The sequence below is a fragment of the Equus quagga genome, chromosome 6 (assembly GCF_021613505.1).
Source record: "Equus quagga isolate Etosha38 chromosome 6, UCLA_HA_Equagga_1.0, whole genome shotgun sequence".
Taxonomy (NCBI): Eukaryota; Metazoa; Chordata; class Mammalia; order Perissodactyla; family Equidae; genus Equus; species Equus quagga.
In genome coordinates this window covers 57,385,096-57,400,076 of record NC_060272.1, presented here as the reverse complement: position 1 = coordinate 57,400,076, position 14,981 = coordinate 57,385,096, and the positions used below count along the sequence as shown (strand labels likewise).

General features: G+C 46.6%; 1 protein-coding gene across 4 annotated transcripts in view; it reads left to right on the top strand.

The window, feature by feature from the left end:
• Positions 1–14,981, top strand: part of ERICH6B (glutamate rich 6B) — a 64,989-nt gene that overhangs the window by 41,771 nt on the left and 8,237 nt on the right. For all 4 annotated transcript variants that reach the window (XM_046665162.1, XM_046665164.1, XM_046665163.1 and 1 more), the window contains 5 exons: positions 826–962; positions 2,940–3,001; positions 8,228–8,388; positions 14,513–14,598; positions 14,761–14,913. In XM_046665162.1, coding sequence (XP_046521118.1) covers positions 826–962; positions 2,940–3,001; positions 8,228–8,388; positions 14,513–14,598; positions 14,761–14,913 — 599 coding nt within the window. The remainder of the gene's footprint in view (positions 1–825; positions 963–2,939; positions 3,002–8,227; positions 8,389–14,512; positions 14,599–14,760; positions 14,914–14,981) is intronic.

Below are 14,981 nucleotides of genomic sequence, written 5' to 3'. Positions count from 1 at the left end.
TGGGTTTGGATCCACAGCAATGCTGTGGTGGCAACCCACATAAAATAGAAGATTGGAACAGATGTTAGCTCAGGGCTAATCTTTCTCAACTAAAAAAAGAGGAGGATTAGCTCGGGGCAAAAAAAAAAAAAAAAGGAGGGGGGCAGCTTGCAATGTCATTGCTTTGGAAGAATCTTTAAACACAGAATTGTCTACTGCAATAATGTGCTGGGTGCTACATTGCTTTCCTGAAGGCTGTTATCCTTCACAGTGAATGAGTGAGCAACCACTGGGAACTTGGCCATTCCTGGAACTCAGAAAGCCTGTGATGCTCTTAAAACACAGAAGCACTTTTACATTCTATAGCCATCTCCACATTTGGAAAAAGAGGGTAATTTTATGCTCTCAGAAGATTTCTTGGTATGCTGCTGTTAAAAAAAACTCTTGAGGGGCCGGCCTAGTGGTGTAGTGATTGAGTTCACGCACTCCACATTGGCGGCCGAGGGTTCGCAGGTGCCGATCCCAGGCGCAGACCTAGCATTGCTTGTCAAGCCACACTGTGGCGGCCTCCCACATAAAACAAAGGAAGATTGGCACAGATGTTAGCTCAGTGACAGGCTTCTTTACGCACACACACAAATATCTTGAGGAAACTGGGGAGTGAGGAGAGGGTATGATAATAATAGAAATATCCTTTAAAACAAATCTTGCTAGCCACCCTACTGTTCCCACTGTTTGTGTTTTCCGAATAACATGTTGAAGTCTCACCTGGCACCTTTGGGAGTCATAAAAGTGATTAATTAGTCAATCATAATTCCCATTTTCTGGATATTTCATTCATTGTAGGTTTTCAGCAGCTCCTATCAGTCAGTGTTTAGGACCATGATCGAAGCCATGGCTGCTCGCAGTGAACTGGAAGAGGATGTTGACATTCCCCTGACTGGCCATCTGGAGGGTGAAACCAGAAGGAAACTGGGAATTCTGTAAGTGACTGGAGAGGTGGTGTTACTGGTCAGTGGGTTCAGGCAGGCCAGAGGAGGCAGCAGGGAAAATATAAATTGGGCCACCAGAGAAAAGAGCAAGGCCGGGGCCAGTTAGGTCTCCTGAGGCAAAGAGCAGGCACAAGCCAGGCACAGGACAAGGGTAGGACCAGGGGTCAGGAAGATAGAACGATCTGGTTGCCCAAACTCAAGAGAAGGAAATCTACAAGCATGGGAGGTGCAGGATAGGATCAAAGGCAGGCAGCGACAGAGGTTGGAAATCCAGGACAGGAAAAGTCTTCAAAGGACCATGAATTTGTACAAAAGTCTGGGGAGCAAGGCTCAGATCCATGGGTCTTTGCAAAGAAGGGACAATGGGCATCAAGATCCTGGGCACCTGCCCAAGAAATTCCCTGGCTTTATCCTGGGCTGGCCGATGCTTTTCCATGCTCCCTGGAGGGGAACAGCCACAGGCTTCACTGACCTGGGAGTTGTGGCCAGAGACCCTATTTGGAGTGGGAAATCACAGACTCTTGCTGGTACTGAGTCTTTCTAGTTGGCATGGTCCTAAGTCACAAAATGTTCTAGAACCCCGTTCGTACACCCGGCCCATGATTCACGGGAGCCCCGGTTTTCATTTATCCTGCTGTCAGAAACCTTGGCGAGCGAGGTGCGTATTCAGGCCTCCCATGGGTCCGTTGCAGACACTCAGCAGTGGGACCAAGGAACAGGCTGTGGGGGTGGGGGATGCCCTGCATAACCTCCTTGGCAAGTTGAGGCTTTCACAAAGATCAGGAAAAGAAACTGACTGCCAGCAACTTCTGCTCTGGACTCAGTAAGAGTCCAGGGGCCAGAAACCCCCAAAGTTTCTCTAGGAAAGGGGAAGGCGAAATACACAGAGCAGAACACAAAGAACATCCAAGCTGTCAGACCCTTATACAACTGCAGAAACAAACACTGAATAACATCCTGGTGAGTGATCCAGCCTCGTATGTGACATTTCCCCCATTCCTTCCCATTTAAGCCTTTGTTGGAGGCTCATTCCAACCTGATTGCACTCAACAAATATTTCCTGAGCACCTACCGTGTGCTGATCTACTGCATGCTGGTCTATACAGTAGTGTGTACCCCAGAGTCTCTGCCGTTGAGGAGCTAGCTGGTAAGGATTCCACCAGGTTGCAAAGGTGGGCAAAGGGCCAAGGGGAGAAGCTTCCCAAAAGGACATTGGATGCCTCTGGCTGGATCCCCTCCCGGGAATTTAACTCTTGCATACATTTGACATCCTGCTCTCAGCCTGCGGGACAGCCTCATCCCACCCACTCCTCGGTCCTCATTCTTTCACAGGTGATGGTAAGCTCGGTAACCGCTTCAATTTCATTCAAACCTTTGCAAATAAAGCAAATAACGTTTGGTACAGACGGGCCATGAAGAGCTCATTCTCAAGTTCCACTGTTGCCTCTAAAATATAAATAGTAAACCTCCACTAACTTCCAGGTAAAACTGCTCAGCCCTTTCCAGCCAAGGGTATTTGCTTCCTGGGGTTACTCAGGGTTAAATTATTATCCTCTCTTCGAGGAATCTGAACTGAGAACTCAAAATCTGTCACATCAAAGGCCTTCTCAGATCCAGTTAAGCCCTGGAAGCTCACTGTTTCTTGTGAATTCCCTTTCAAAGGGGCTCTGATCTGAGAACCAGGGAACGCAGCTGCCCCTGGCGTCCACCCTTGTTTGGGAGTAGAACGGTCCAAGCTATTGGAAGGCCAGGGTGACTCGCTTTGTATATTGACTTGAGAGAGGGTTAAGGTTGTGATTGTTTTGAAAAGCTGTGCCTTAGTGTGGCTTTCAGAAAAACTGGGTCCAAAAGCAGAGCCATCAGCCCAACTTTCCATCTATGAAAAAGACTGAGCGGGCTCTAGCACTGTCTACACATGTAAATGTGAAGTTAGTCCCAGCTTTTAAAGGTAATTCACATTACTTTTAGGTTGAAGAAAAATTTTGAAAAATACAGAGAAATATTCACCTGGATTATGAAGAAACGTGAAAGTAAGGACCCCTCTACCATTTCCATCCTGTGACTGGCTCTCCTGTGTGAGTCTCGCTGCCTCTCACCTTCTGCTGTGTACCATAAAGGAGGCAGAAACCCCTGTCCCCTCACTTGAGCACCTGCTGAGCTAGTAAGGTCCCAGCAGCCAGATGAAATACCGAGCAAGATGGACACAGTCTGGGAGCTTAACGGGCTCCTCCTTTGGTGGGGGTGGTGGGGTGGATGGGTAGGGGTGGGGAGGATAGACAAGGAAGCAGAAAGTTTGCTTATAGAATGGTCACCACTGTGGTGGGGAGGGGATGCCATGGGACCACACGGGAAGGTATCATTGTAGATTTGAGGGGCTCTAAGAAGTCACTATTAACACAGAGTTTGGGAAAGAAAGAGCCCTTTTACCAGATACTGAAGGCTTTTGAGGTCCAGCTGTTCAGATTTCCCAGTCATGGAGGTTGCCAGTTTTGGGGTCTAATCATGAAAAACTTGGACCAAGAGCTTAACCTATCAGGCTACTTGATTCAGAAATTCAAAACCACCATATGGAACATCTTTCAGGTTACTGGATCCAACAAACATAGAATTGGCAACCATACCCATGGCAGACATAGCTAATCAGTCATGATACTTTTTCTTGCTGAGCTAAGGCTGCCACAGATTCCCTCCTAAGACAGTGCTTCAGTCCCCAAATACCAATTTATGCCCCTGACCTAACTCTTATGGAATAACTGCTAGGGGCTAAGTACTTTCATATGCACTCTCTGATTCAAATTAATCTTCATAATCATGTGAAGTAGGATAAAGAAACTAAGGCTCAGAAAGGCTAAGTGACTTGCCTGAGATCACCCAGCTATTGTGTGCGCATGAGCCACACTCTGCCCAAGACCTCTCAGGACAAAACTAGTATTCATGCCATTGGCATGTTCAATGAACGATGAAAGGCTAGTGTGACTGGAGAAGAAAAAGTGGGAGGCTTCTCAGCCTAGGTCTCATGTCCTCCTTGGAGTTAGTGCAGGGAGAAGAAGGAATCACCACTTTCAGTTTCTATAGCGAGAGGGCCCTGCCTCCCACCAAGACTCACACAATGTGGTACCCCCAAAACAAGGAGGGGGCTTCATGCTTAGCAGCCAAAAACACAGCAACAAATGTCTAATACACTTATTATGCTATACTTCTCACTGCCTATATTTCTGTTCCCTCTGGGCTGAAGACACCTGTGTCTTTCATTCCTTGGCACTTCAGCAAGGCATGCAGTAGGCACTCAATAAGTGTTCTTTGAAAAGATGTAGGCATGCATGATTTTTTTGCACCTTTTGGGAAATTGAGGCCTTTCAGGACACTCTACTGTCCCATGCCCAGGGTAGAACTTCCAACTGGAGAGTGGAATTTGATAGGGCCAGATTCCCCATAGCGCCTCACCACCACCCCTGCCCACTCCCTGCCTTTCTGGACAACTGAAGCCTAGAAGGTTTGAACTTTTTTATATAAAAAAGGTAACATTTCGGGGCTGGCCTGGTGGCATAGTGGTTAAGTGCCCATGTTCCACTTCAGCGGCCTGGGGTTCCCCGGTTCATATCCTGGGTACGGACATGGCACCACTTGGCAAGCCATGCTGTCGTAGGTGTCCCACATATAAAGTAGAGGAAGATGGGCACAGATGTTAGCTCAGGGCCAGTCTTCCTCAGCAAAAAGAGGAGGATTTGCAGCAGATGTTAGCTCAGGGCTAATCTTCCTCAAAAAAAAAAAAAAAAGCAACATTTCTAATTGCCAAGAGGCATCCCCTCCATGTTCTCTTTGTAGCCTGTCCCAAAGAAACCTTCTAGTTCCTTTCAGATACAAACTCATTTACTTCCAGTATCCAGACCACTATTCCATATTCCAGGCCCACAGCCCCATGTCTCTGAACACTCTGATTCCCACACCAAGGTGACTTCTTGGACTTGTGATCTCGGCAGTCTCACAGGGCCCCACACTTAGGAGGACCCTGTGCTTGGTTTAGTGCTCTGCTGTCACTGTCCTGAAATTCTTAATAACTTCAGAACAAGGACCCCTGTATTTTCATTTTGCATGGGGCCCCTCAGATTGTGTAGCCTTTCCTGTTCAGAACCATCTAGTCAAGGGAAAAGAAGTGGGAGGACACTACACAGCATGTATCCTGAACCGTGCAAACTGCAAGCTCCCTGTGTGTGGGACACAGATGCACTGGCATTGTACGAGGTGGCGGGCACTGGGCAGCATTATTTCACAGGAACCCGATACATCTCTGTAGGCAGCATTATCCCATTTTAAGGAAACTGAGGCTCAGAAAGGCAGCCTCGGGTGGGCCCAGTGGTGCAGCGGTTAAGTTTGCACGTTCCGCTTCTGGGCGGCCTGGGATTCGCTGCTTCGGATCCTGGGTGCGGACATGGCATCGCTTGGCACGCGATGCTGAGGTAGGTGTCCCACATATAAACTAGAGGAAGATGGGCACAGATGTTAGCTCAGGGCCAGGCTTCCTCAGCAAAAAAGAGGAGGATCGGCAGCAGTTAGCTCAGGGCTAATCTTCCTCAAAAAAAAAAAAAAATGAAAGGCAGCCTAAAGCCTCCCACGTTGGCAGAGCCAACGTGCAACACAAACCAGAATGTCTGTGATTTTAGCATTCTGACAGGGGAAAAAAATGAGCATATAAAGGTCCTCTTTTATCACTGCCATTTCAGAAATGCACACTCTTAATTTCTAATTGGTGCTCAGGAACAGAGGCTGGGCTCACTTCAGCTTTTCCTCTCTGACAAATCATGACGATTCTGTAAGCAAGCCCTGCAGAAGGTGCTCCTCAGAGGGAGACTGAGACCCGCTTCCACACTTCTTACAAAGATCTCCAAGCGCCCCTGCCCCTGCCCACCTCTCTCTCCTCGCCTTCCTGAGGAAAAGCTCCCTCTCGGAGCTCTGATTAGTGGCCTCTGGAGCTCCTCAGAAGTGCCGTGGTCCTTGATTCTCCTCCCTGACCCCATCCCACCCTCTCTACAGTCTCACTGACACCCCCTCAGAACCTTCCTCTCTCCCCTGGAAGATCTCCTTTGTCTCCCGGACTCCCATTTTCTCCCCTCTCAGTCTTTTCTTCACATTGTTTCCAGCATAATCTTTTTAAAACTCTTCATTGGCCCTCCATTGCCTCCAGGAAAATGCCCCTATTCCTCCTGCAGCTTAGAAGGCCTTCCTTTTTTCCTCTCCAGACACACTGGCTTTTCTGTTATTCATCAATAGGCCAGGCATCCACAGCCACAGGGCCTGTTTACTTGCTGTTCCTCTGCCTAGGGCAGTCCTCTCTGCCACATCCTTGCGGCTTACTCCAGCTCTTTATTTGGGTCTCTGCTTAAACGGCACTTTCTCAGAAATAGTCTCTCCACTGCTCTTTATAAACCTGTGTGTGCACGTACTCACACACACGAGCATGCACAGCGTTTTCCATCCTTCTCACCCTGCTTAATTTTTCTTCAGAGCATTCCTAGCCATCTGGTATAGGACACTTTTATCTGTTCACTTCTTCAGCATCTATTTCCCCTGCTAGAATGGACGGCAGGGACCATGGCATCCCTGATACCTAGCGTAGTTCTTGGCACACAGGTGCACAGTAGATCTTTCCTGAGTGAGTGAATAAAGGAATCAACTAGCCCTGCCTGCTCTCCTGAGTCATCTGGCACCACTAGCCCGTTCCCACTCCAGCCTTCAACCATACAGTCCTTATGCTGGGAACTCCCCCTTGCACTTTAGAGACTTAACTTCCATGAGAAGTTCCCCTCAAACTCCGGGACGGGTTGAGTTCCCTCCAGGGAGCTCCATGGCACCCTGTGTGTTGGTTTGCAAACTCAGGAGTTAGCCCGGTGAAATTTAAAACTGGCCCCCGTACTCAGAGGGCAAGGAGAAACCGAGGAACAGGCAGACCACTCCAGATTGGTAAGCGGCAGGCTTCCGAAGCAAGGGGACTGACATAGGAGGCTTCTCTTGGGTGGCCACAGGACCAGGAGGTCTCCGCACCCACTCGCCAGCATCTTCAAGTTTATCTAGAGGCCCTGCCTGGCTTCAGTCACATATTCAGTCCAGATGGTTTCAACAACACATTATTCTCCAGGCTGCATCCTTGGAAACAGCTCTCACCGTGGTCACGGTGGGGAGAACGTACATTCCAAGGACAGGGGAAAGCTGAGCAGCCTCCAATCGCAGGTCAACTAGCGGTCACGTCCTCTCCATGACCTCTTCCAACACTGTGTTGACCCCCAATGGTGAAACAACTAAGCTCTCTTAACTGACCTCCCCCTAAACTAGTTGTTGAGAGACCCAGCCGCCTTTTACCGTGAAGAGTGTCCTGGCTGATACTGACCAGCTGGAAGTCCCTCCCCACTGCTCCAGCCACGGCTGCTCCCACTGATTGTCAGACACCGACCAAGAGTCACTGGGAGCGAGCATTGTCCCTAGTTTGTCCATGGTAGTTTAGTTCCAAAATTCAACTGTTACTAAAATGAACAGAAATGAAGATAAAAAGAAACGTTCTTGCTATGAAAACTAAATTGAATGCTTTAAGAAGACTCAATAAGAAAATAGCTTTAAAAAAAAACTTCTTTGAACTAGATGTGGACCAAAACATACATAAAAGATTGGAGAATATATAGAAAAAATTTTTAAAGTTTGTAATTCTGCATTCAGACTATTTAGAACTCACCAAGACTGAAAATTATAGATAATAAATTATGAATGTGGTTTGAGCAAAAGTGATCACAGAGCCCATCATCAGACCACACACAAAGGAAAGACCTTGCCCTGCGTTTAAAAATGGTACGCTCATACACATTTATGTTTTAAGTTAAAATAACATGTTTAAGATCTGTTTCCTTTTTTTAACAACTCCCCACGATAGCCTAAGTTTTCAGTTAACACAATGAGCAGCCATGCTTGTTATCGGCATGTGGCTGGCATGTTCCCCCACACACACTCCTCACATCTCTGGACTGGGTGGTCTTCACCATGGTATCTAGCATCCAACACTGGGCTGGCACACTGTAGGCCCGTGATAAATGTGTGTTCAACGAAAGAAAATGAGAGAGCTGAAAATTCAGCCCCTACATGTCTCTCTCCAAAGGCTTGCTCTTTCTACTCCCCGGCAGCCTCCTTTACTTGGGGGAATATGGCCCATATCTTAAACCCTCAGGCACCTTAAGAGAAATAGATCTAAGTTTTCTTTCTCTTTTCTACTAAAGTCCTACTCAACACCAAAGCTGCAGAGACTATCACATTTCGTTTATTGAGTCAGCCAGCACAAGTCAAGGAGCCTGTGAGAGAAGTCAAAAAAACTAGTCGTGTTGTTCGTCATAAGAAGAAATTAGAAGTAGATACAGAATGGGTAAAGGTCGAGACTAAGGTAAGTGAGGCCATGCACTGGCGTTTTTACTTTGTGTAGGTTTTTTTGGCTCAAGTGAGACACGTACAGACCATCAGGGAGCTGTCAGGACCAATACACAACGTGAATACAAACAAGAAAAATGTATCCAATATATCCAATATAGAGAGTCAAGGAAGACAATCTGAAAAGGCTACATACTGTATGATTCCAGCTATATGACATTCTGGAAAAGGCAAAACTATGGAGACAGCGAAAAGATCAGTGGTTGCCAGGGGTTGGGGGGAGGGATGAATGGGCGGAGCATAGAGGATTTTTAGGGCAGTGAAAATACTCTGTCTGATACTGTAGTGATGGATACATGTCATTATAGATTTGTCTAAACACATAGAATGTACGACACCAAGAATGAACCCCAGTGTAAACTATGGACTTTGGGTGATAATGATGTGCCAGTGTAAGTTCATTGACTGTAAGAATGTATGTTGTGCTTTGGGATGTTGATAACGGAGGAGGCTGTGTACGTTTGTGGGGACGGGGGTTTTAAGGAAATCTCTGTACTTTCCGCTCAATTTTGCTGTGACCTCCTCTGGAAAGCAAAGCCTATTTTTAAAAATCCATCACACGGTATATTTATAAAGATGGACACTATAAAGTCATGAGTGAAAACTAGCCTCAAGATATTAGAGTCATTCAGAGTAAGCTACTAATCAGGTCCGGAGCTCAACAAAGGGGCATTGAGGCGGGAATTAGAAAGATGTGATAGACTTCATGCCTTCTGTAAATAGATATTAGGACCTGCTATGCCCCAGGCCCTCTTCTCGGTGCTGGAGATCCAAGGATGAACAAAACAAAGGCCCTGTGCCCCTGGAACTTATGTTCTGGTTGAAGAGACAGTCAATATACAAAAGTACTGTTCACTGCTATGTCAGGTCTTGCTGGGTGCCATGGGGGAAAGGCAGTGTAAGGAGCTCTTGAGTTCTTGCGCTGAGAGAGGAGTTGCTCTCATACCTGCAGAGCAGTCAAGGACATGCTATTCGAGCCTAGGTGTGCATAAAATGAGGGTGTGAGCCCTGTGGATACCTAGGGGAAGGCCACGCTGGGCAGCGCAACGAGTGCAAAAGCCCTGAGGCCTTTGCCTCAAGGACAGCTATGAGCAAGTGAGAGAGGGATAGGGAACGTGCTTGGATGCCAAGATGAGGTAGAGCCTTGTGGGTCATAGTAAGACTTTGGATTTTATCCTAAGGATGGTGTGACGTCATTGGAGGGTCTAGAGCAGGGGAGGAACATCGTGTGACTTATGCTCTGGAAGGATCTTTCTGCCTGCTGTATGGAGAATAGGTTTAAGGGGGTAAGAATAAAGGCATAAAATCCAGCTGGGAGCCCAGGGCATCAATTCAAGTGAGAGACAATGAGCATCTTTACTGGGGTGGTGGCAGTAGAGGTGGTGAGAAGGCCGATTTGGGATATTCTTTGAAGGAAGACTCAAGAGGGCCCCCTGTTGAATTGGAGATGAGGTGTGAGAGAAAGAGAAGACAAAAGGATGAATCTAAGAATTTTGGCCTGAGCAGCTGAGTAACTGCAATGTTCTCATTTACTAAATTGGAGAACACAAGAAGGCTAATGGAAACTCACATCATGTAACACCGTGCAGGTTAGAAAGCACTTCCACATATAACGTAAACTTAGCTTTTCCCGACAGTCATGGGGGGTAAGTGTGGTATCATTATTTTCACTTTACAATTGAAATGAGAACCAGAAAAATTGAAATGACTGTCGCATGGGCATAGAGCCCACATTAGTCAGGGCAATGCTAATTAGCTGCTGAAACTAACAATTCCCAAAGCTATCAAATGCATGTTTCTTGCTCAGTCATGTCTGATTTGAATCTCATAGCTCTTTGAATGGCTCTCTTTAAGGCTGGCTCTCAGAGATCTGGGCTCTTTCATCATGGGTCTCCACCATCTTGGAGTTCTTTGTGTCCAATTGCATGGACAGGAAGTGAAAACAGGGTCCAGGCTTAAATTCCGCTAACCAAAACAAGTCACATGATCCTATTTAGATGCAAGAGGGCTGGGAAGTGTACTCCTGCTGTGTGTCCAGAGGAAAATGGAAACAGTTTGCACTAAGTAGCAAAGCAATCAAAAATCTTAAAATGATGGAGGCCAGCCTCGTAGCGCAGGGGCTAAGTTCGCAGGTTCCGCTTCAGTGGCCCGGGGTTCGCCAGTTCGGATCCCACGTGCAGATCTACGCACCGCTTGTCAAGCCATGCTGTGGCAGCCATCCCACATATAAAGTAGAGGAAGATAGGCACGGATGTTAGCTCAGGGCCAGTCTTTCTCAGCAAAAAGAGGAGGATTTGTGGCAGATGTTAGCTCAGGGCTAATATTCCTAAAAAAAAAAAAGTCTTAAAATGATGAGCGTGGCCTCACTTGTGGCAGAAATGAAAGAGAACCAGAAACTGACACTGTCAACCAAGGTGTGAACTCTTTCAGCCTCCAGAGAAGGAATGGAAGTTCAGTGTCCCCTCACCTCTTGAGCCTGCATGTGGAAGGGAAGTCAGTGGGACCAGTCAGAACTCCTATGGACAGAGGGGTTAAGGGAGAGTCAGGGGATGCTCCAGGTCATAACAGACAATGAGTGATAAGGGTGTTGGCAGCCCTCAGAGAAGGCTTTCGGCTCTCTCATCCCCCTGGCCTCCCCCCAATCCATTAATGAAACCTTACTTGGTTTCTTGCTCCAATCAGCCTGGTGAACTCCCCCTTCTTCCCACACTCTCTGCCTTGTCCTGCCTTGGCTCTGTTGCTCCTGTGTTCTCTGTCCCCCAACCAATCTTGAACATCCTCCCAGGGGAAGGTTTTCACCCAGATCTCTAACCAGAGGATCCTTCATAACCCACCATCCACATTGGGCTGCCCAAAAGGCCCAAGAGGAGTGGGACATTTGCTTGTGTTTTGGTTTTTATAAATGGGCAATCAATTCCAAATAGTTTGCTGAATCAGGTAGCACTGTTCATGAATGTGTGCTGATGCTCAGGCAGAATCCAGCCCAGCCAGCCCGGGAGCCAGCAGCTCCACAGCAGTCCAGGATTGCTCCCAGACAGACGGCAGCAGGGCGATCTCACGGACAGGTGGCAGCTATCGCACAGCTCAGGGTCCTGCCTGTGAGGTGCTCTCTTCTCTCCAGTAGAACTGAAGGACGGGCCAGAGATGTAGTCTCCTCTCTTATCTGTTGTTGCTTAACCTCATCCTCTGTCCCCAAGCAAATGATGATGAGAGGTAGGCTTTGAGATGTGCCATTGATTATCTATTTCCCAGTGAGAGAAAATGGGACATCTCCCCCTCTGTGTCCGAGCTCTTCCTTTGCCATGGAGTGTTTATCTTTAGGAAAATATCATGACATGACAAGTGAATTTGAGAAGCAGAAAGCATCTTGACAAAGTCTGGCTTTCAGGTGGCTTTTGAAAAGAGGACCTAAAATACAAATATCCTCTCCCATGAGCAATATCTAGAAGTTTCTTACAAGCCTTCAAGAACAAACCAAGCATGGATGTCCTTACAAAGCACTTTTTTAGGTTAAAAAAACAAAAGAGCAGGATTTATAGACTGAATATGCGAGGTACCTGGGAGCTTAATGATGGGAGGCAGCATGTTTCCACAGACAAGCCCGCAGGCCTTACAGGGGAAGGAGGGGAGCTGATTGCTGGAGTCTGGCTCTCCTCTCACCGGATAACTTTGGGTAAGTCTTTTAGCCTCTCTGAAATAGTGCTACTTTTGGGGGTCATTGTGTTGTGCAAGGAAAGCGTTTAACGCAGTGCTGGGTGTGGAGAAAGAGCTCCCAATGTGTCGGCAACACAGTGACCATCACCTTGCAGAGTGGTGTTCGCTGGACACCCAGCTTCCTGGGCGTTTAAAGGCTGTGACCTAGAGAGCCCACAGCAGCCCCTCCCCACACAGAGGTGCATCTCTTTCTTTTATTGTCTTAGATTTGGGCATTCTGCTGTAAGCTTTCTTGAACAAGGGATGCTTCGACTGGAAAAATAATAGTTTGAAGGGCCGGACCTGTGGCTGAGTGGTTAAAGTTCCACATGCTCTGCTTCGGCAGCTTGGGTTCACAGGTTCAGATCCTGGGTGCAGACCTACACAGCCATGCTGTGAGGCGTCCCACGTACAAAGTAGAGGAAGATTGGCACAGATGTTAGCTCAGAGCTAATCTTCCTCAAAGAAAACAAAAAAAAAAGGAAGATTGGCAACAGATGTTAGCTCAGGGCAAATTTTCCTCACAAGGAAAAATAATAGTTTGAAAACCAGTGATCTTACTCCTGATTAGAGGAATGTGGGGTTGTAGATGACCTGAAGAGTCTTCCTGCTACAAACACCTGGGAAATTTAGATGAAATGTAAAAAGCGTCCTTTTAAACACAAAGAAGAGTGTGTCAGAAAGTAAGGGAATAATCAATACCTGAAATAGAAACGGAAAAACCAAAAGAGTGAGAGTGTGAGCGGGGTGTGGTGAGGTGGGGGTGCTTGGAAGGGAGGGGTGGGAAGAAGAGAACAGAGTCCTGTTAATCCGGGGGCCCGGGTTCTACACCCCTGGGGACACGAGACAGCTGGAGGACATGCATCCTTTTCAAGGGCCCGTGAAACAGCTCCAATAATTGATCACACACCAGGCCACACAACAAGTCTCAGTGAACACTGAAGAGCTGATATCGTAGAGACTGTGCCCTCTTACCCCAACGCTTTCTAATTAGTAATAATAATAGCACAACCAAAAGCACGTACATTTGCAAATTTAAAAACACACTTGTAAATAGTTTCTGTGTCAAAGAATAAATCATATTGGAAATTTGAAAATACTTAGAATGGAATGAAAGGTAAGTATCTTCACTTGTGGGAAACAGTTGAAAGAATATTTTGAGACAAATGTTATAGCTTTAAATGTTTATATGAAAGAAGAAGGAAGCGGAAGGGGACCATGAAGAAGAAGAAAGATGAAAACCAATGAGCTCAACATTCAACTCAAATAATTACAAAAATAAAATAGAGTAATATAGAAACCCACAGAAAGTAGAAGTATATCAATGATAAGAGCAGAAATTGATGCACTAGAAAACAAGGAAATAATAGAATAAATAAACCAAAAGCTGGTTCTTTGAAAAGACTAGTAAAATAGGCAAATCATCAGACAAGTTTGATCCAGAAAAAAAAGGAAGAAGGTATTAATAATATAAGGAATGAAGATGAGGACACAACTACAGAGATAGTGGAGGATTTTTTTAAACATTATATGACAAAATTTTTATGACAAATTTGAAAAATTACAAAAAATGAACAATTTCCTAGAAAAATATAACTCACCAAAACTGATTAAAGAAGAAATTAAAAACCTGAAAATACCTACGTTATGGGTTGAACTGTGTCCTCCCAAAAAGATATGTTCAAGTCCTAACCCCCAGTGCCGCAGAACGTGACCTTATTTGGAAAACTGGCCTTTGAGGATGTAGTTAGTTAGGATGAGGTCATACTGGAATGCGGTGGGCCCCTAATCCAATATGTCTGGTGTCCTCATAAGAAGACGGCCACGTGAAGACACAGAGACAGGGAGAAGCCAGGTGAACACAGAGGCGGAGATTGGAGTGATGCACGAATAAGCCAAGGAACAAGGATCGAGGGCCATCACCAAAAGCCAGGAGAGAGACGTGGAAGAGATGCTTCCTCAGAGCCTCCGGAAAGAATCCACCCTGCTGACACCTTGATCTCAGACCTATGGCCTCCACAACTGTGAGAGAATCAATGGCTGCAGGTGTAGACTGCCCAGTTTGTGGTACTTTGTTATGGCAACCCTAGGAAACGCATGTAACCAATAACCATTAGAGAGATTGAAAGATAGTTTAAAATCTACACACACACAGTAATCCATTTCAGCCTCCTCATCACATGGACAAGTACTGAAGCCCTGAGAGGTTTCCTCTTCAGATTCCCCAGCAAGCTGATGGTGGAGATGGTGTGGTAGTGATGGGTAGGGTGGCATGTGGGCAACAGAAAGTCAGTAGACAAGTCCCAAGTACTCTAGTGCCAACACTGTGCTCTGAACTGGGACCATCAGCACCGTGCACTTTCCATAGGCTTGTCTCTTCTTTCCAGGTACATAAAGGTGATGGAAAATTAATTCTCTACCCCAGTGAGAAAGTCTTCCAAATTCTCTTTCCTGACGGATCAGGCCAGATATAGTATCCACTGGAGAACGGGTATACTCATATTGACACATACAGCACCTAAAATGTCTGTGATTCAGGGTTGAGGCATGTGTTTTACTGAGGCCTGTGTCCTCCCAAGGGCTCTGCCTTGTCCAGGGGTCCCAAGGGACTGCTTGTGCCTTAACCATCTCCCAGTTACCCATCAGGAAACCTGGCTATGCTCGTCCTCAGCACGAAAGAGACAGTGTTCACATACATCATTCTGGAAGATAGTAAAGAAAAGTATGTTCGGGCTCTTGTCAGCAGCTCTGGCCATGCCACCTTCTATGATGAAAACAGAGAAATCCGGTAAGCGTGGGTCGTGAGTCCCAAACCATCCTCCCCATGCAGAGGCAGTGTGGTTAAGGTTTGACTCC